The 21,629-nt window shown below is 41.2% G+C and overlaps 1 protein-coding gene and 1 long non-coding RNA gene across 2 annotated transcripts in view; one reads left to right on the forward strand and one right to left on the reverse strand.

Moving 5' to 3' along the window:
- The window catches only part of cadpsa (Ca2+-dependent activator protein for secretion a), a 215,943-nt gene continuing 194,314 nt past the window's right edge, over nt 1-21,629 (forward strand). The window contains exon 1 of the mRNA XM_034691892.1: nt 1-851. Coding sequence (XP_034547783.1) covers nt 495-851 — 357 coding nt within the window. The 5' untranslated portion in view covers nt 1-494. The remainder of the gene's footprint in view (nt 852-21,629) is intronic.
- Nucleotides 273-4,867, reverse strand: LOC117818817. Its single transcript, XR_004632403.1, has 2 exons — nt 4,830-4,867; nt 273-1,173 (listed from the first exon to the last, which is right to left on the reverse strand). It is a non-coding gene; the product is annotated as an uncharacterized LOC117818817 (long non-coding RNA).

Genomic DNA, 21,629 nt, shown 5'->3' on the forward strand with positions numbered 1-21,629 from the left:
CTCATCCTGATCATCAGGTGGTCGCTCATCTGTTTTGCTCTCAGGCTGAACAAACTGATCTGAGAGCAGGCGGAGATCTGGTTTCAGTCCCACGGTCAGCCCTGAGTCCATCCTCTTCCTCCTCCTCCTCCTCCTCAAGGCACATCATCACATCAACGCTTCCTCCTGTTTACTCTGCCTGCGACCCCTCCCCCTTTATATCTGCTCTCATCACAGATCCCTCCTATGTGCCACTGACTGGCTTGAAAAAACACGCAACCAACCAGAGACTCTTCCAACACTTTTTTTTATTCCATCCTGGGATTGACTCGTCTGACGGCAGTTTTTTTTTTCCTGGAAAACAACAGTCTGATCCACTCCTCATCAGTCAGGTTTTTGCGTCTCCCACAGCGACTACCCCCCGGATCTCTTCCTCTGAGGCTTACCGGCATCTTCTCCTACTTTTCCAGTTGTACATTGACAGCAGGTGCAGCCTCCATCCAAGCCTCGGCAGCATGTTGGACCCGTCTTCCAGCGAGGAGGAAGGGGATGAGATACTGGAGGTGGAGCGCAAAGAGGTGGCGGCCCCGAAGAGCGTCGCTGGAGCCCGGCCGTCACCGGGCCGTGCCGCCGCCGACGGCCACGGCAGCGGCGCAGGGCTCCAGCCCCGGGGCCGCGGGAGTGGCGCTGGGCGACCCTCCAGCCCCAGCCCCTCGGTTGGCAGTGACAAAGAGAAGGAAGACCTGGAGAAGATGCAGAGGGAGGAGGAGGAGAAGAAAAAGAGACTCCAGCTGTATGTGTTTGTGATGCGCTGCATCGCATATCCATTTAACGCAAAGCAACCTACTGACATGGCCAGGAGGCAGCAGAAGGTAAGATGAGTGTTGAAAAAGAGGGGAAGCTTAAAAAAACTATGTTTATAATGACTATTTTCTCCTGCAACGCGCCACTCTGATTCATGATACCAACTGTTGCTTCCATGCTCGCATCATGGAGTCCTTCTGGTCCAATTTTCAGAATGAAAATATTACTCACACTACAGGGCTGTCTGTGAGATGAATAGGCTACTCGAAGATCCATTTCATTTAGAATCACAAGAGGATCATCAAACTTTTAGTGGAACAGGTAGTTGTTCGTCTGCGATGAATGAAACACTGTAGTTATTCTGACATAGCACGAAGGAGCAAATAGCGTCTTGATATGCAGGTTTAATAATAGTGCCAGGAAGGGTTAAAATGGTTCAGACAATGAAATCCAAAGTAAAGAGACGGGTTGGCAACGCAAGGGAAGAGAGAGAGAGAGAGAGAGAGAGAGAGAGAGAGAGAGAGAGAGAGAGAGAGAGAGAGAGAAAGTGATCATGATGTTCCCACCCATTGACTGTAGTAGCTCTTGCATATGAGAATTGCCTCTGGGTGAAGAAGCATCAGTGGTTCCCCTCCTCCTGCTCGTCTCTAGCTGAGCTCTTATGAGAACAATCTATCGCACAGGAGAGAGATAGATGCACACCGTCAGTGACTGAGAAACATCATCTGTCTGAGGTGAAGCTTTTACTCTGGTGCGATCCTCGTGGAGAAAGTATCCCTATCACTTTAAATCACTCAGCTTAGGATCGATGATGAGATCCGTTTTGTGGTTTGGTTGTAAAATAGTAAAAATCCTGTTCAATGTATTGATGTACCTACCTGTTTCTAAATTGGTGGTCCACAGACCCCTGGTGGTGCGTGTCAGTAGTGCATGTCTTCAAAGACAGCATGTTCTCTAAAGGTAAGGCCGAGAACTGATGGATGTAATCTTTAGTTTTATTTGTTGAAATGTTCTCCTGCCATTCTTTTTCATGAAACAGGAAGGAGCGTGTAAAGAAGGCTGGACAGGGGTGAAACTGCCCCCCCCCCCGATATCTGATCGGCCACCCCAAAATCTTAAACTATTATTGGTTATTTTACTTGTCAGAGGAGGGATATATGTCACAATCAACTATTTGGGATGTGCTAACAAGATTCAAATGCTGAAACAATGTCCAGATCAGCTCCGATCTGATAGTTGAGATTGGGATCTGGACACCCTACTCTGTTGTGTTTCGTTTGAGGTAAAAACAACTATACATTAATAAAACAGCTGGATGGCACTTAAATGATTGTTGTTAAAGTTGATAGTGAAGACAGAGCCACCTTTGCTTCTGTCATTGCCCCAGTGAGCTTCTCTAGTCGAAGAAGTCTGAACATGCCTCTGGATACAGGCAGAAAGGAACAGTGTGATACACTTAGCTCCAAGCAGACACCTTGTCTGCACCTGTTGCAAAGAGAAAGCAGCATGTCAGTGCCGCAGCTGCAGTCCTTTGTCCGAATCTTCAACCAGCGACTCTCTCAGCCAGCATTTTCAAGCAGGATTAACCTTGATGGACAGTCTACCTTTGCTTCTGTTTACTTTCCATAGCTCCATCTACTTCTCTACTCCTCTTATTCAAATCATTATATCCTCTGAATTTCAGCAATACTCAGAGGATCACATATCATATAGAATCCAAAGGCTGCATAGGATCTGTTCTTTACTGCAGGATAAACTGAAACAAATCTTGTATCCTTTTAGTACCATGAATACCGTTCTTAGAAATCCCCAATCTTCTCGTACCCTCAGAAAACCCGTGAGAAATGTCACTACTTTTGTGAAGGCAACATTGCAACTTCGGGCACTAATCTCAGCCCCCTTTCTCCAATACTGTCACTGGCTCTGCTGTCTGTAACCAGTTAGTGCTTGTGTCTCTCTCCACCCACAGGAGTTGTTCATCGTATCAAATCTCAAGCTTTACTCACAGGTGTTGTCCCTCCTCACACCAATTTTTTGATAAAACTGGATCCAGCATAAAGATAGTAACATCAGCTGCCTTGCTTCAGGGGTTTTATCCACACGCTTCAAAGCATGAGGCAGTGCAGCACTTGATCAAATAACACGATCCAGCACCTCTGTCTTTATTAATTTTGGTCTCATTTCTAAACCGGTGTCTTAAAAAAAATTGGAGAAATATTTTTATTATCTCTAACAAGTGATTTTGATTTTGTGGACTCTGCTTCTCTTTTCTTTTTGGATCTCTTAGCAGTTTTCACCAAGTGTGCCATAACATCCTCATGTCTCATGAGGAGCATTGTGTTGGTTGTAAGTCTTTGGAGCACTGCAGGTCTTAGGCCAGAGATGTACTTGTTCGTCATCTTGCATTTGAAGAAACAATGGGGTGCGTAATGAACGTAACCGTACACATACTTGACGACGCACTCTGCACTATATGTCTTACTGGAGGATACCTCTAGAGGGCATGAATATGAAATTATGAATTATGAAATATGAAACTACAGGATTCACAGGATGTAAACAAGAGACATGACAGAACAAGTAGAGGTTACTGTTAATCCTGGGTCTCAGTTGTCCTGGTGAACACACCACCTGTCAGTTTTTCTCATTTTCCTCTGTGCATGGATGCTACGGCCTCAGACTAGTTTTCAGTCAGTTTTACGGGTTTCTACGTCAGCTTCTTAAACTAAATTAATCATTTTCCATCGTTTTTTTGACTGGCATGTTTGTTGCTGTGAAGTTGCAAAGACACATTGTAAAGTTTGGATAATTGCTGACTTGTTCTTTCAGCTTGTCTTTAAAGATCTCTGCCATTGTTGTCCCTGCTGCTGTGTTGACTGTCACATCCCCTACGCCTCTACACTGCCCCTTCAGTTCATGTTCATACTGCATATCAAGTCTCATCGCGTTGATGTTGTAGATCGTGCACAGCCGACGCACCAATCAGGGAATGATTGGCAGCTTTCATGCAAATATGTATGTGTGTAGTTAAAAGAAAGTATACCCCACCTTACTGGACTGATATAACCCACTCTGCCAACCAGTGTTGCCAACTTAGCGACTTTGTCGCTATTTTTAGCGAGTTTTCAGACCCCTCTAGCGACTCTTTTTAAAAAAAGCGACTAGTGATCACTCTAGCGACTTTCTCTGGTGTTATCTGAGACTTTTGGAGACCCTGAAATGAAAGCATGTACGTTCTAAATGAGCAGCGGGTGCTGCAGTGGCCCCTCTCCCCTGTCCCAAAGAACTCACAGACGGCTCAGTCCTAGTCGCGCAGTCCTAGTGTTAACCCCTCCGTGCCCGGACTGCAAATGAATCGCACATGTACCAAGACACCGCTGGCCGATCTATTTAGATAGTTAATGTAGATTGTATACAATAAATATTTTGAAAATGATAATGTTGAAAACATATTTAGGGTGTTTTTTTAACCTCTTTTTGTCTCTCCTTCCACGTTACAAGTCTCTCTGACAGCGTCTATTACAATTCAGATTATGCAAATAGGCGATGACGTCATTTAGCGACTTCTAGCAACTTTTAGGACAGCCAATAGCTACTTTCCTCACTGAGGAGTCGGCAACACTGCTGCCAACCTCTTTGTGTGGAGTCTCTCAGGGACCTATTCTTGGGCTTTTTCTCTGTATTTTCTTCAAATAGGGTCCTCTCCCAGAAAACAGACATGTCTTTCTACAGTAATGAAAACGGCACACAAGTATAAGATTAGGGTTGCTACAATATAACACATTGACATTTTAAAATCAGGTCCCCAGACATGATTAGATTGCACCTTTTCTTTTATAGCAACAAACCCTGAAGTGTTTCCTCTGTATGTTTTGTATGTTTCTCTGTACTCATCATTGTTTAAACCCTTAAAAAACATTTTACTCTTTGTCTTTCAGCACAATTAGAGAGTTGCTGCTTTTCTTTTATTATCGCTTAGTAGTGTTGTTATCCTTCTAAATCACTGCATGTTTTACTCTGTTGTTTCATGAGGGTCTCTTACTTACTTATAGTAGGCGGTTTCGAAAACAGCCATAGATCCAACTCAGGACAGGGGAAACAGAGAAACTAGATACACACAGTAATTAACACAGGTGTGGACACAGGACACAGGTGAAACTAATCATATTAATCAAAAAAAAGAGGGAAACACACAAGGACAGGAAGTCAAACTAAACTTGAAACACAGGGATCAAGAACTACTAAATAAAAAAGGAAACACAAGACTAAGAAACACAAGAAAATACACAAAGGATTACAACAAAAGACATGAATCACTAATAACAAAGGAAGACACAGGATAATTTCTAATACAGACAACAGACAGGGAGGAAACACAAGGCAAAAAACAAAATACAACTTAACATGGTTCCTATAATGTACCATAAATATAAGACTTTTTTTCTCATTCAAAAACATCTGAGGGATCAAAAGAGGGATCCTCTTAAATCTGGAGTGTAGTAATGAATTACCAAAATTTGTTACAACAGATGTCGCCACTTATCTATAAAAGCGAGTGCTCAAAAGTAGGAAAAGTTAACCAAAAACTCAGAAGCAGTTATGATGCCTAATTAAGAAAGTGGTTATCAGTGCAGCAGAGATATTAAACAACTGTCCAATAGCAAAGAAATATGGTGTCACAGAGTTAAATGTATGAAGAAGGTGAACCTGAGTCTTCAAATGCAAGAGTGAGAATGTTTCTTAAAACAGGTCGAAGGTTTAGCCATACCAGAGCCATCATTCATCCAACAGACTGCAGGTTTTTTCTTTATCTTTATGGTATTTAAATGTGCAGTGTGTAAATTAAAAGAACATGTGTGATAGGAATGGAATATAATATTCATGAGTATGTTTAAATTAGTGTCACCTGAATCTATAAATTATTTTGTTTTTGTAATCTTTTAATGACACGGGCCGCCATCTCTCACCACCATGTTTCTACAGCAGCACACAGCAGGGGATATGTGGCAGCAGTAAAATTATGAACGGATTTAAACACCCTGCTCAGACAGCTGATGATACTTCAGTCACACAGAGTGTTTTGTCAGGTAGCGCTCAGCCTCTTTCACACAAAGCCACCTGTGAGAGTGGAGCAGCTCCACAGAGCTCACTGAAGGTCTTGTTATTTTCTGTCTTTGTCAACATGTTATTCTGATCTCTCATGTTACTCTTTCTCTAAAGGCTCTCTGTCCCTGTGAGATTGTCCTCCTCTCCTGAGACTGCATGATGAAACAGACTCTCTATCATACATGAATGAGGGATGAGCTGACAGAGTTACCAGCATACCTGATGGTGCTGATCTAGCTTCTTTAAAAGTCTCAGTACAGTGTAATATATCAGTGATTAAAGGTGTTTCCAGTGACTTAAACTATCAGGATTTGTGTCCCTCTTCTTAACCATGAAGAGCTGTGTCTGTCTCTTGTTTTCCCCATTCTCATCTCACTCCGATGTTTGTCCCAAAAGCAGCTTTCTGCATAGTGTCACTTTTACCCGAGCGTGCTCAACAAACAATATTTTCACCACCGCTGTCAATCACCTGTGACAGCTACGACTCCAAGGACAACAAACATTTCAAATCAGGCACTTTGGGTTCATTCAACAAGAGCAGAAACTCATTGATCCTAATTTAAAAGTGAAGACAGGATGCCAGGACTGAAATATTTTCAAACACCTGCCAAGTGCAGAGAACACTTTAAAGGTCTTGAATAGAAACCATTTAAAAACACATCGGCATCACGGTTCAGACAGTGTCAGCATCAGCCTGAGTGTTATTAGATGGTATCGACTGAAAATGAAAGGGTAATTTGGCATTCTGTGTTTAGATCACACTCTAAAGCTTGAACGCCTTCTCAAACACATTCGCCAGTCAGCTGGGAAGTGGGTGGTACTGCTCCGAGCTGGAGATGCTGTGGGCTGAAAGAAATGAAGCCATTGCTGTTCCTTTTCAGAGGTGTCTTAATCTTCAAACCTGTCGTATGAAGATTCAACTAACTGCACCTTTAAGATTTCTAACAGGTAGAGCTGCTTTGAAAAGAGAATCGAGTGTGAAGTTAAATTTGACCGAACAGCTGCCCGTCAGGAAGCTGTGAGCTCTATTTATACCACACTAACTGACAGACAGACACAGATAGTAACAAGCTGGTGAACTTTATGAAGCTTTTTTTTTTTTACAGCTACAGAGTCGGACTGGCTCATGCAATGTTGTCATGTTCCCAAATGTGGAAGCAGTGGGTGGAGGTCTGCATTTAAGTACCACCGTTTAGATTTTCCCACTCCTCAGTTTGCATCATGAATCCAATCCAATCCAATCCACTTTATTCACATAGCACCAATGAAGTATACCAAAGTGCTGCACAGTGAGGGGGGCAGCATTTGTATTGATGACTAAAACAAAGCCCTGTGATAGGTTGGCGACCTGTCCAGGGTGTACTCTGCCTTCCGCCCAAAAGTCAGCTGGGATTGGCTCCAGCCCCCGTGACTCCAAACGGGATAAGCGGTCAAAATAATGGATGGATGGATGACCAAAACAAAATCAATAAGCTGATCAGAAAGGCTGGTTCTGTGATTGGCATTACCCCCGACTCTCTTGAGGTCACTTTGAAAAGGAGGACAAGGACTAAAATAAAGACGGTTCTGATCTTCAAAAGCATTTCTTTAAACATTGTTTTTAATGGACTTAGAAGCTCTTTCAGTAAGCGGCTGGTGATGCCTCAGTGCTCTACAGAACGTCTGAAGGTCCTTTGTTCCTGCAGCTGTCAGATATTTGAATGAACACTTGTAGTCAAGGATCTGACTCATTTCTGTAAATTAAGCTTCAAATGGTTTTATTTATTTTATTTTGTGTTTTGTGAATGTATTGTTCCTATTGTCTGTTTTAGGGATGCACCGATCCTACTTTTTAGGTCCCGATACCGATATCGATACCTGGGCTTTGGTATCTGCAGATACGGATACTAGCCGATCCGATCCTGGTATTTATTTAACAATCTCTATTCCTTAATGTGAGGATAGAATCATGTTTTGGCAACTTCAGGCTTTTCTGACTTGATGGTGAACTGTACCTGGGTTCTAATTGCTAAACCATAGGGTTGAATCCCTTAATTTCAAGGATCCGGAACAATTAATCCAATAACCTGTCCGTTTTTTCACACTTTGAATCCATTAATAGAAGGTTGCTTACTTCTTTGCAGTCTGCTAAAGTTCACGTAAACTTGTTCCTTTGGGCTCCTGTTATATTTTTCATCGCGACTGCCATCCGTCGAAACGTTAATGCTGCACATGTTGCAAGTTTCCGGTGGCGTTGTTAGCAAAAGAAGCGTGACATGGCCCTAAACTGCGGAGCCTCTGTAGTTATCCTCCATCATGCTCCACCAGCCATGTGCGTCTCCTGATGACATGGGAGACGCACATGGCTGTTGTAAACACAGAAAAGCATAGAACTAAGATGAATAGATCTGCCATATCGATCGGCACTATATATCGGCCTTTGTAACCTGTATCCGATCTAGCTTTTTGAGTCCGATCTAGCCGATATCAGGTTCGGATCAGTGCATCCTTAGTCTGTTTGTGAGCAGACTTTTGTGGCACATGAGTTTCCCCAAAGGGGGATTAATAAGTTCTGTATTCCCTATTCTATTGTTCTTCATCCCCTTACCATCAACAAGGAATTCAAGAGCTGATGACTTCTTTAGTTGCTACTACATTACTTCAGACACGGCCTGTCAGTCATATCGGCAGCTGTGAAGTCAGCAAGACTATAAATATGCAAAGTCCGTCCTTGTTCTTGTAGGAGTGTATAAATGTTGTGATTGAGTGTCAGACACTGCATGGATGAATCATTTATGACGTACTTGGTCTGATTGTCAGAGAATACGACTTTGACAACAAACAGAAAGTGAAAGGATCACCTTTCTGATGAGTCAACTGAGAATATGAAAGCTTTTTGAAAGTGTAATTTGGTGTACAGTTGTTGTGTTAGATTGCATTGGACTGTTCAAGTAGTTGTCATGTTATGGCTGATTTTTGTATAATGTGTGTATTCCAGTCGTCCACATCATGCAGCATGTTGCTTAAGCTTCTGTTTGCCATTTTGCGCAGACACAATCAGAAAAAAGCCCTGATGTTTGGGGATCGGTTTGTGGCTCTGCCTTCACAGTGCAAGAGTTTGCTATCAAGCAGTCAAATCTTGCTAACATGGGAGGAATACATCCGACCTATTGATGGGGCTGTGATTGGCCCTCGTGCCCCCTGTACACTGCACGACAAACAACACATGACCTGGCCAAAATTCGTCTGGATTTTGAAACATTGATGCAACTCAAAATCAGAAACTGTCAGTTCACAGAGGGTGTGTTGTGCCTAAGACTTACTGAGGAAAGCCTGCAGAGAGACACTTCACTTCAAGAAGGTTTTTAGATTTGATAATAGAAAAGAGAAGGTTAAGGGTGTGGGTTGGTTTCAATTATGAGAAAAATATTTTGCACCAGGGTTAGTTCTGCAAAGAAGAAACAATACTTTGGTTTTAAATGGACCCTGCATGGTTTGCTTCATCAAAGCTCAGGTTCATTTGCTTTCCACCCACTGTTGGACCAAGCACATTTTCTTTTCTCACACCTTGTTATCTGAGTTTCATGACACACTGAAACAAAAAAAACGAAGCTTGAGCGATACGCACTGCGTTATATTTGAAGTATTTTTCCCCTGTCCATGCTGCCATATTTGACGAGTTGTTAGAAACCGGTCCCTCATTTCTAATCCTGTTTCTTATCAAGAGCTTTGGCTCAAATCTTTGTATCCATATCTGTGTTTGTAGTGAGGGATACAATAATGTCATCAAGGGTATGGATAATCTTTCTGGAAATGACACAGTCCATTAGAGGGTCAGTACTGACAGTCAGCATTCATTCCTCTCTCCTCTGACCTGATAGGATTTGATCACAGAGCCTACATCCCTACATCAGGATCCAGGACAGCCCTCTTTGATTCCTAGTAATATCCATATCTGTTACATATTTAACCAGTGAGGATTCCCCTTTTTAAAAACATTTACTTTTCATTGTATTACTGCTGTTATGTGTCAATAACAGCTGTACACTGAAGCTGGATCAACCAGCTGTTATGAAAGTGACTCTTAAGACTGAAGTGCTGTTTTAAGCCTGAAGGTCCAATGCACCAAAAATTAATGACACACAAAACAATTCACTGGATGATAAAAACATTAAAGTTAGAGCAGAAAATGTCAAGAAAAATTTAAACAATCATAAACCTTAAGCATTTTTCCAGCAGATATATTTCATGATACGCGAAACATTCCACAAAATGCAAAAATTTGCAAAAATTGAAAACCATTTAATCAAAAAACAAAATCCTTTGATAAAATGCAAAAATGTTTCATGAAACAGAAAAAAACATTTAACAAAATAAAATAAAAAAAATCTCACTTTTTACTTTTTCACTTTTGGGCTTTGGAAGATTTTCAACTTTTGAGTAAAAATGGAGGAGGCAACAAATAAATGAATCTTTCCTTGTCTAACAGGTGGAAGCATTTCTGTCTGAACGGTATGGTGGCCTTGAAGGTCAACTGCACAAACATTTAATGACAGCAAAAACGTTTCATGATATTTATTTGAAAACCACCCCAGGATGTTTGTCATCACAGGAGAACCAACAAGTTTAACAAAACAGCACTTCATTGCTGCTCTTCTTATGAATGACTTAGGGGTTAAAATGACCCACAAAAGTGCTATTTACAGAATTAAAGTCACTGTCCAGCATGGATGAGGTCTACAATCACCCCAACTAATCCAGGGACCTGATCCACTCTGAGCAGGGCCTTCAACATTAATGATAATCTGACTTTATTTGCTGTGTTAAAGATTTAATTTTGCTTTTCTGCTCTCTCACTGTGTAAACAAAATGCAGAAACAAGAATGTTAAATAAATCTGATCATTGCATGATTTTTATATAACTACAAAGGTTATCAGTGGTTTTGAAGCTTGACTAATCGGCCATTTTTATGATTAAAAAGTTAAAATGCCATAACAAGAATATGCAACATATTCAATCAAAATGCTTTCTCACACTAAACACTGCTCAGCAGAGAGAGCAGTATATGGATATATGAATGCGTCTCAGACAATGTTGATGTGCCAAAGTTATGTAATGTTCAATCATAACCAGAAATAATCTTTTGGATTTGTTCAGTGGATTCATCACTGATTTCTTCTTGATCCTGCTGTGTGCAGCGCAGATGTCAGAGTAAATCCAAATATCATATCTCAAATCATCAAAGGTCCTCAGCTCACAGTCGCTGCAACTCACATCCAGTGATGTGAGCACGATTTTAAACTATAACAGTGAATAACAAGGCTCAGAATAGATGGTGATTTTTTTGTTCTTCCCATGAAATATTTGATGCCAAAAACTTAGTAAAAACAGTGAATACTCTCAGCTGCAGCATCTATAAGAGAATTCATTTTTACTGCTCACCATCTTAAACTCTGACAGATCAGTTTAAGCAGAGTCAGCAGAGTGAGAGAGAATTGGATGCATGACTACAAATTTGATAGTTCCCTTATTCTTGGACCCTCTGCAAGCCAACCAATGAAAAGCTATTCCCTGCACAGAGCCTGTGTCTTAACAAATCAGCTCTGGGGATTTTTGCAGCAACTTGGAAAAAAAATCCCTGGATTGACCACAAAAAGAGATTCAAACTTCTGTGTTTAGTTTAAGAAAATTCAAGTCAAAATCTCATTAACACTCATCTGGATTTTTAAGTAAGTTGTGCGCATTATAGCCTGTAGAGGTTCATTTGCTCATCTTTAAGGAGCTTTTTAGTGTTTTTCAGCTGGTTCTTTGGTGTAAAGACCTTCAGAATTACTGTTAGAGTTCAGGTCATAGACTGTAGAAAACTGACATCAATTATCAGTTTCTAAAAAGACATCTTGAAGCCAAATGGTAGAAGTTGCTGTGTTGAAAATTCTCAGCCTTACCTTGAATCAACCAAGACACAGTCAAAGAGTCGGAGCTGAGAATGTGTTGGTTCTACAGATTATCTTGTCGGACTTTCCTGTGGTGTGAAGTATGTTAAGAGGGATTTTACTTCCCAGGATCTGCTCGGAAGAAGTTTGTGGCTGCACCAATTGGAAACTGTAAATATTAAACTTTCAGTAGTTAGAATAAGACATCCTGTTGTGTGGGAGAAACCCTGAGGATTGTCGGATGGAACAAAATGATAGCCAGTCGGGGAGCAAGCTAAGTGAAGAAGGGAGCACAACAAACAGCCATGTAGACAGTCGTAAACCTGAAGCATAAAATGAGATGGAGGTCAGAAACGGAGGAACCACTTGTTGATTTGTGGCGACAACACAAGTGTTTGTACAAAGTGACCAGTAAAACATACAACAATCAAACTGACAAGGAGAGTAGCTTGGACAGAAATTGTCACCTGTATGGATGGAGTTAGGGTTAGCTTGACAAGCATCCTGTTTCTTTCCTCTAAATTCACGTTTGACCACAAGAGACTCAAGATGTCCAGTTTTAAGAGATTGGACTCTGGTTGTTGGTGATGAAATCTGTCACTGTGGTGTGCTGTGTTGGTCTCATCATTACAAACCACACGGTATAAGAACCAACTGTTAAATCTGTCATTATTTTTCCTCATGTAGGGTCTCTCAGTCTCAAAATCTTTTTGGATTTTCAAAATCTCTTAGTGTGTGCAGGTTTCAGCCCTCTGGAAACAGCAGTTTTTTTATTTTAAAGGATGTGTTCTGAAATAAATTAACAACCAAAACAATGTGTAAAAATGAAGACATGGGCTACCAAACTGTCTTTGAAACCAGGCTGTAGACCTGCTTATTTCTGCTGTGAAGTTGGGCATTCAAACAGGGGACCAAATGGGAAAACTTTTGCTTTTGCAGCCGTACTCCAATGAGCACTTGAGGACCTGAGTGTTTTGCACTTCTGCACCGACACTGAAGGTCGCAGCTTGGTTCAGGTTCACAGCTCTCGTTAACCTGTCGTCAAGTTGCAGATTTTTTCAGTGAAAACATTCAGATAAACTCAGAGTTAAATACCTGTTAGCGCCAATCAGAAGACACAGGTGGAAACTAGCAGGTGAACAGTTAGGAGCTCAGGGACTAGATCTTTCGGTGGAGTTGTTGTAGAGCAGGAGGGAGAGAAAATAATAGAAGTGTTTTAATTGTGTTTACACAGAAAGCCTGAATAGTAATATTTACATAGAAAGCCTGAACAGTAATATTCCTCTGGTAGAGAGCAGACATTTTTCAAGATGATACCATTTAAGTGTTTGGTTAATGGCTTATTTGGCTGTCTGCAGGTAACAACAAGTAACTGATTCATGTTTGTTGAAATACATGACCTTAGGATTCTTAGTGGTGCTTACAGTCAATACTTAACATCACATTTTGTTTCTCTTTGAAAAAGAAAGGCAGGAAAAAGCAGCAATAATGTTCCTTTTTGAGCTCCAATGCTCCAGCTCGAGATTATGTCTGGTGAAAAATATCCCGTTTAATTAAATATGGCCTCCGTTAGAAGGCTGGGTGACCTGTATTAACCTCCTCCAGGACAGCTGATTGCTTTTAACACATCAATCATTAAACATCTAAAGTTATTATTACAATTTGATGATTTATGCATCAATGTACAAACCAAAATAAGTCATATAAGTTCAAATAACTTAGAGAATGTTTTTTAAGACTGGGAGTTTTCGGTTGGCATGCTGCAGGATAAAATGTTCTTTTTTGAATGAGCTCATCTTTCACTGTCTGTTCTCTCTCCGAGCTGTCAGAGGAGTGATAGCCATTCTTAATTGGACAAGTAAAGCTACGACACAGCTTCATGCCTCCTTGTTCTCCTTTGTTTTTAATTACCCCGCTTTCCTCTCCTAATCAGGCCAGGGGGGATATGAAAGCCCAGGTGAGACACTTGATGCAGTAACACAATCAGGCCATCTGCCTGTTTGTTTTCTGCACCGCAGTACGAGCTCTGATGCATCCATGCTGACTGACACCTCTTCTCCTCTCACTTCTCATTCTGCGTTTCTCATTTTAACAAACCTGCATAGATCTCAGGTGTTCTCATACTTCATTGTGTAATATTCAAAGGTGTTGGGAAGTACTAATGTATGCAGTATGTACTTCAAAAAAGGGACAAAGGATGGCCTAAAAGGGAGCTTTAGGGAGAGTGGCAACTGGCCGAGGCTGTGACCAGAAGTTTACCTTTTCACTTAGATGTGTTTTTTTGTATGTAGCCATGAACCACTTTGTTTAATGCCAAACCAGTAAAAAAGACAAGGAGGAGCAGGAGCTGCATTTGTCATCAGAGCTGTCAATCAATCATCTTTTTAACATCCAAAAACTAAAACCAAACTTCTCTGAAAAATGAATTCTTGTACATAACTCAGGATCACAAGAACTCAGTGCTTGTTTGATGAATATGTATTTAATATAATTCACATACCTGATTATTTATGAAGCCTTTATTGGGATGCTACCCTCATATATACAGTATCATCCATGCTAGTTTGGTCCTCTGGAGCACAACACACAAGATCTACTATTTGGCTTACTCTCCAGGTTCCCAGAGTTCATTCCGAGCTTGGAAGATCTGCATTTGGCTTTTTTGCACCCTCTGCTTGGAACTCACTTCAAAGCACTTTAAAAATGAATGCACTGGTTTCTCATTTTAAAACTTTAGTTGTAAACTTTTTAACCTCTGGTTGCCCCTGTTTGAACTGACTTTGTTTTAACATTACTTTTGAATTGTTGTCAGTTTATCATTATTCTTTTAAGGTTTTATCTTTTATTTCCTTATCATGCATTTTAATGCTTCTTTTATATGCTCGACGTCATTGTAAATGAGGGCTTTGCTCTCAATGATTTTTGAGTCTGAGGAAAGACAATTAAATATGTAACTTTACATCTTAGTTTGACCCATGTTCCATCTGTTTATTTATTTTTATTCTATTTATTTATTTAACCTTTATTTAACCAGGCTGGTCCCATTGAGATCAAAGATCTCTTTTCCAAGGGAGACCTGGCCAAGACAGTCAGCTGCAAAAAAACACAAGTTACAGACATAGACGCACAGAGAACCGAAGTACACTTTACAAGAATGTTTGTCGCAGAAAGATCCATTACCTAGGAGGCAGTTGTAACAAGATACACTAAAAACAACGACATTCTAAAGATTCAGCTTCAAGGTCTTTCATTTTATATTTAAAAACATTCGGTGACGCCAGCTCCTTGAGTTTCAAGCCATTCTACAATAAATTCCAGGCTGATGGTGCAGAATAACTGAAAGCCCTTTTCCCAGTTTCTGTACCAGCTTTTGAGACAGAAAGCATTAAAAAGTCATGGGAACGCAGTAAGTACTGCCCAGCACTTTTCTGTGTGATCAGGACACAGAGGTAGTGTGGCAGCAGACCAAAAATAGACTTATAAATGAAAATGTACCAATGTACCAACCTATGGGTCACCAGAGACGACTGTTATGATGGAGAAGGCGGGCTCTATGACCTGCAGCCAGTGCTGGCTTCATTTTGGAAAAGCTGTTGTTATCTTGGGCTGCATGGCGGTGCAGTGGATAGCGCTGTTACCTCAGAGTTTTAATCCCTGGCTGGACAAGTGCCTTTCTCTGTGGAGTTTGCATGTTTGCATATGTGAGTTCTCTTTCTGTACCCCAATCTCCTCCCGGAGTCTGAAACATGCTCATCAGGTTGATTGGTGACTCTATATTGCCCGAAGATGTGAGTTTGAACATCAATGGTTGTTTGACTGTACATGTTAGCCCTGTGATGGGCTAGAGACCCGTCAGGATATATCCCACCTCTTGCCCGATGACAGCTAGGATGTAGAGATAATGGATGGATGGATTTTTGATGATCGCCTCCATAGAGTTCTTTCCTCTTGTTGGGTTTAACCAAAGTTGTAATTTTTTTTGTTGACGGGCAGCTGTGGCTGTATACAATAGAATTTCAGTTTTCAGTATTTAGTATTAAGTTTTTTTGGGGTATTTTTGTATTTATTGATAAGACAGCCGAAGAGAGATAGGAAATGTGGGGAGCAGATCGAGGGGGATGACATGCAACAAATGGATGAGGCCGGGAGTCAAACCCCATGACCACTGCAACTTGGACTACAGCCGCTGTATTTGGGGCGCACGCTTAAACCACTAGGCCAACGGTGCCTCAGAATTTCAGGGTTTTTAAACTATATATTATTTGGGGTATTTTCTCCTTTATTGATAGGACAGCTGAAGAGAGACAGGAACTTTGAGGAGTAGAGAGTGGGGGAGGACATGCAGCAAATGGTCTTGGCCAGGAGTTAAACCAGCGACTTCTGCGTTGAGGACTAGAGCCTCTGTATATGGGGTGAGCTTAAACTGCTAGGCCATGGGTGCACCAGAATTTGAGTTTGAGACATTTCGATCACTCTTCCTATCCAACAACACAACATTTTAAAACTCCTACTACCCTGTGGTGACTTTTGGTCGGTGTTTCCCTCCAGTATTGCTTTATTTGCCTCCTGCTAATACCATGACATTAGCGGGATGTTGGACCTGAAAGAGTCTATAAAGACGGAAAATATTTAATTCACGAGTAGGGGCAAAAAAATCTGTGAAACTATGACAAAGATTGTGTCATGAAAAAATCCTGCTTCTTCACTTCAGTGCTGAATGCAACAGAAAAAATATGTGACATCATGAGACATGTGACATTATCTGAGGACGTTATCACACGCTTTGTGCTCTACCTCTGAGCTCACGCTGAGATTTTTCCCTACACTGAAACAGTTTTGCTGCTCTCAGTGTCAGTGTGACTGCTGACACAAACACAGCAGTTAAGAAGGAAAATCTTTTTGAATTGTGCATCAAAGCAGAGTGGTACATTTGAGTCTGTGTGTGTGTGTGTGTGTGTGTGTGTGTGTGTGTGTGGGTGTGTGTGTGTGTGTGTGTGTTGTTACGAACAGATCAATAGTGTATACATTATTCATGAGGACAGCATGTAGGCTGCAAACGATGATGAAAGCTTTGTCACTTTGCCTGTTGTGCTCATGAGAACACACACACATGCAGTACGTCACATGCTTCAGCGGCTCTTTGACACATCCACTTATAGAGAACATTGAGTGCTGTGTAATTAGCCTGGGGGGTGAGTCATCATACAAGTCCAATCTATTGATACTATGTGTGATATTCATCATCAACCTCTGCAGGGAAACAGGACAATTAGCCCCGAGAGTCTACAACAGGCAGAATTGTATTCACAAGCTCTCCATCATCAGGGATGTCAAATCAACTCGTTCTATTATTATATTCCTTCCCAAAATCTGATCTGAGCACCATGACAATACCACTCTGATATTCTCAGGAATACGTACAGCTCTTCACTGTTAACTCTATATGAATGACATGATTGTTACTGTTGTATAGCAGGGCTAAGGTTCAGGTCTTATTGATACATGAACAAATCCACACAGAGGATGTTTACTCTTTTTAAGCAGCCACTGAAATCCAGGCATTCACAATGATTTAACATCACTGTATGAGAGACATTTGTCCACCAAAGCACATCAGAGACACACTGACTGTTTAATTGTCCCATGGTCTGTTACTTTTGGAAAAGAAGAAGTGAACTGGTCACCTCCTGAAAGATGAACATGGGCTGAGTCTGAACCTAAAAACAACTTAAAGGAGCAGTGTGTTGTTCTTAGCAGCGTTTAGCTGAACAGACTTGGTAGAAACTGAATATTATATTCATTGGTATGTTTAAATGAATGTATAATCATCTGAATTTAACAATTGTTTCCTTTTGTTAACTTACAGCTACATGAGGAGCAGGTCTCCTCCCACAAAGGCATCACTATCATCTCTCTCTCTCTCTTGTTCTCCTTTATCCATCTTTCCAACCCCAACACGGTCTCAGCAGATGTGTGTCTAACATGAGTCTGGTCCTGCTAGAGGTTTCTGCTTGTTAAAGGAACTTTGTCCTTGCCACTATAACCTGTAAATGATACAAAGTGCTCTGCTCATGGTGGATTAAGATGAGATCAGACTGAGTCCTGTCAGTAAGATGGGACTGGATCTTATTCTGTCTTGATGTTGGGTCTTTGTTAGTAATTTGATAAGGAGTACGGTATAGACCTGCTCTGTTTGGAAAAGCGTCTTGAGATAATGTTTGTTGTTTGTTGATGGCAAAAATTGACAAATGGAGGATCATATTTATCATGCATCACAGCAGTGTCTTGGTCACTTTTTGAAATACCCAGTGGGTTTTGGGAGAGTAATTTGAAGGCTGATTTAGTGTTTTTACAAATGATATAACTTCTTCATGGACCACCTCAGATGTACAAACCTTCCTAGTGATCTTTGGTGAAGAGAAGGTGCAGAGGTAACTGGACTGTGCTGTTGATAATAAGAAAGTGTTAAGGCTTGTTTCACAAAGGTTGGCTGCAGAGGGGTTCGTGCAGACATCCGAAGAGTGTCAGACCAAATGTGAAAAGCTCCAGAGTGAGAACAGAAAATGAAAGACCATAAAAGAAGAAGACATCATGTAGCTTACAAGACAATCACCAACCAGCTTAAACCCCCACCTACCAAGTCATGATGCAGTTAGCTGTGGAAACGCAAGCAAGATCAGAGTTTAGCGTACCAAACCAAACTGTACTGAACCAACCCGGACCACACTATAATACATTAAGAAGCTGGGTCAGTGCATTAACAAATAGTGATAGTGATGTTTATTTAAAGTCAATGCAAGGACTGTAAAGATTAAATAAATAGCATTCACACAGGTGCATTAAACACATCATATCCTATTGAACATGTTTGCATATCATCACAAACAGCAGCTGTAGATAGTCAGTAAATTGTACTTCAACATTTTGAGCTGCACCTTCTACATTGCGTGTTATTTATATATGTATCTACTCTGATCTGTTTTTTCACTTGGAACAGCAGTCTGTGCAGGGGAGGCTCTCAAATGTCTCCATGCATTCATATAAAACACAACAACGAACGTGTTACTTGAACACGACCAAAATAGCTACAAAGCTGGCACTCCTGATACAGCTACAACTCTCCACAACACTCTACCAGACGGCAGGATGAGCTGCAGTTATCAGAAGCTTTACAGCCAAGTTAGAAAATAGTATTGAAACTCCTCCAGTTCTTTATTGTACACACAGAGAGTTTTATTTAAAATCAACTTGACATACATTGATATCAGTGTATTTATATGCCTCAGTGTGAATTGTAAATGTTGAGAGAAAAGCTGGTCCTTCAAGGAAATTCCTCCTTTGCAGGGGTTTTACACCAAATGTGTTCCCAGGAAAGGAGGCATTATCCTCCCTCAGCTGCTAAATCTGTCAGTGTGAAACATCTCTGCATGAAGTGTTGAGAGTCATTAAAAGCACCTTAAGACTGACTGGAACCAATTAGTGAGCCAGAATAGATTTTCTGATTTAAAAAAAGACAAGCAGCAGAGTGATGGGTGTGTGACACCACCCTGTTGTTATGTAACACAAGTGTGCTGTTGAAACTAATCTTAGGAACATGGAAGAAAGCAGGATGTGAGTTTAATACCATCAGATTCAGTGGACAAGATGCACTATTGATGCCTTTACTTCATCAAAAAAGTGTGCTGTGTCCTTCAGGTGAAACTGATGAACCATTATGAAATGTAAAAAGGGGAGGATAGGTACAATTTACTCCAGGCTTTCTCATGGACATGTGCTTTGAGTCACAGTGTAGTCACAACCATCCTCTAGACCCTGCAACCTGGTGTGATTGAAAATCCCATTCATTGTGTTCTGCAAAGCATGTAGGGATAAATAAGGATATAGACAAGGCAGGTAGTGTCATTTTTAACTGCCTTTCTCCTTCATTATGTCAAAATCATGCATTTAAATAAACAGTGATTTCATATTGAGTAAATGAACCGTGGGAGGGCTGGTTTGATTGGAAAGACTTCTGAATTTAAGACAACAAATGGCAGCAACTGAGCTCAGCTACCACAGTGATAACTGGCAGGATTGTTAACTCCACATGGTGAAAACAGATTATAGTAGTAAGAGCTACATGCTGCACAGACACCGGAAGTTGTTGACTTTGCTGAGTGCTCAAAGTGTATAAAGTCAGTGTGCGTTGAAAGACGACGATGCATTGCATAATCCACAATGAATACTTAGAGATTTCATTGCTGACAACCTTGCATGTGCTACATGGTCAACACCAATATCAAAGCTCATTCAAGTAAAAACTCAGCACTTTCTGAATGAAAAGGGAGTTCAGGTTTGTCCTCCTGCTTGGATTAACCATTGGAGCTGTAGAAATGTGTGCATAGTGAAGACAATAGAGGCTGCAATATATTATCTGGATGCATGAGGGGGATTTTGGAGAAGGGGGAGGTGGTCAGAACAGTGATCTGATCTGTGTTCCCTGATCTGGACTGTGAGATTAGTGACATGTGGGATACATTGACCATAAAAATGACAACACTGAAACCATAAATCTCGTCTGTGATTGTCTTGTAGTTTCTGTAGGTCAGTCCCAGCCCAACGAGGGGTCACACGATCATTTCTGGGCGTTGCTGGATGGGTGTGGATTTAAAAAAAGACATTAAAAGGAAGACAAATGAACAATGAAATAAGATATTTTGACTGGGTAATTACTTTGCATGTAACAGTGACAAGTTGTTTTAGTGCTGATTCAGACTGGCAGCGTGACATCTGCACGTGATGACTCTGGCTTGAGCCGTCATGGCATTCACACACAGGCTGAGCCGAGGCTACACGGGGACAAAGTTTCAAACATGATTTTACTCTTAGTAAACCACTGCTTGGTGACATCGAGTCTTATAGTCACTTTCACATGTAGAGCTGTTGAAGTTGTCCTTAAAGGAGCTGCCCTCAGTTCCTAGAACATGGTCAAAAGATGAAGGGGCTTCTCTGAAATCACGTTACATCACAAGCTGATTTTGACACAATCTGTTGGGACTCTGTTGAGACGGCTACAGTCACAGGCTACGTTTTCATGTTATCTTATAGAGAAACAGAAACCACTTCCATCATAGGAGCAAAACTTCCTCAAGGAGTGTTTTTGATTAACTCATCATAATACGATGAAGCAGGATGGTAAAGAGTCCAAAAAGCAGGAAACTAACGTACACGGAGTCAGATTTCCCAGCTGTCTGCACTACTGTTTACTGATGACTCCTTGGTATAATCCCTGATCTGTCGGTGCCAGATTACTGAAATCTATCTCAATCAAAAGCTCTACACTTTGTCTCTGACATCAGCAGCTCCAGAAACTAACCACAAACGTTCATTTGAATTCAGGGAACAGGAGCAGTACAGTATCTTTTGGCATGGACGCCTGTTGGCTTGTGAGGAGATGTTGGCTGCGGTTCAACTTCTGACAGAATGATTTACCAGCAGCTGATCCTGTGCCAGTAATGAGTGGGCGGTGTGTTTTTGAAGCTGTCTGAATACAGTGTCCTAACCCTCTCAATCACAATGTCAGTGCTCTGAGGCGACGTTTAGGACAAGTGGGAATATTCCGATTCCCTGAGAAGATTTACGAGCACACCTCTGGATTTTCAGATTTTATTTTTTCTGAATTTCTCGAGAAACTCACAGCGTATGTGGGGGAGGAAAGAGGGTGTGTGTCTGCGGTGAGGATTTGCCCTGCCCTGTGTTCATGTGAAAGCTATGTGGGTGAATGTGTGAATTGCAGCTCTCACCCTGATGAGCACTTTCTCAATCCTTTGTCAGTCTGCTGTGTAGTG

The sequence above is a fragment of the Notolabrus celidotus genome, chromosome 1 (assembly GCF_009762535.1).
Source record: "Notolabrus celidotus isolate fNotCel1 chromosome 1, fNotCel1.pri, whole genome shotgun sequence".
Lineage (NCBI taxonomy): Eukaryota > Metazoa > Chordata > Actinopteri > Labriformes > Labridae > Notolabrus > Notolabrus celidotus.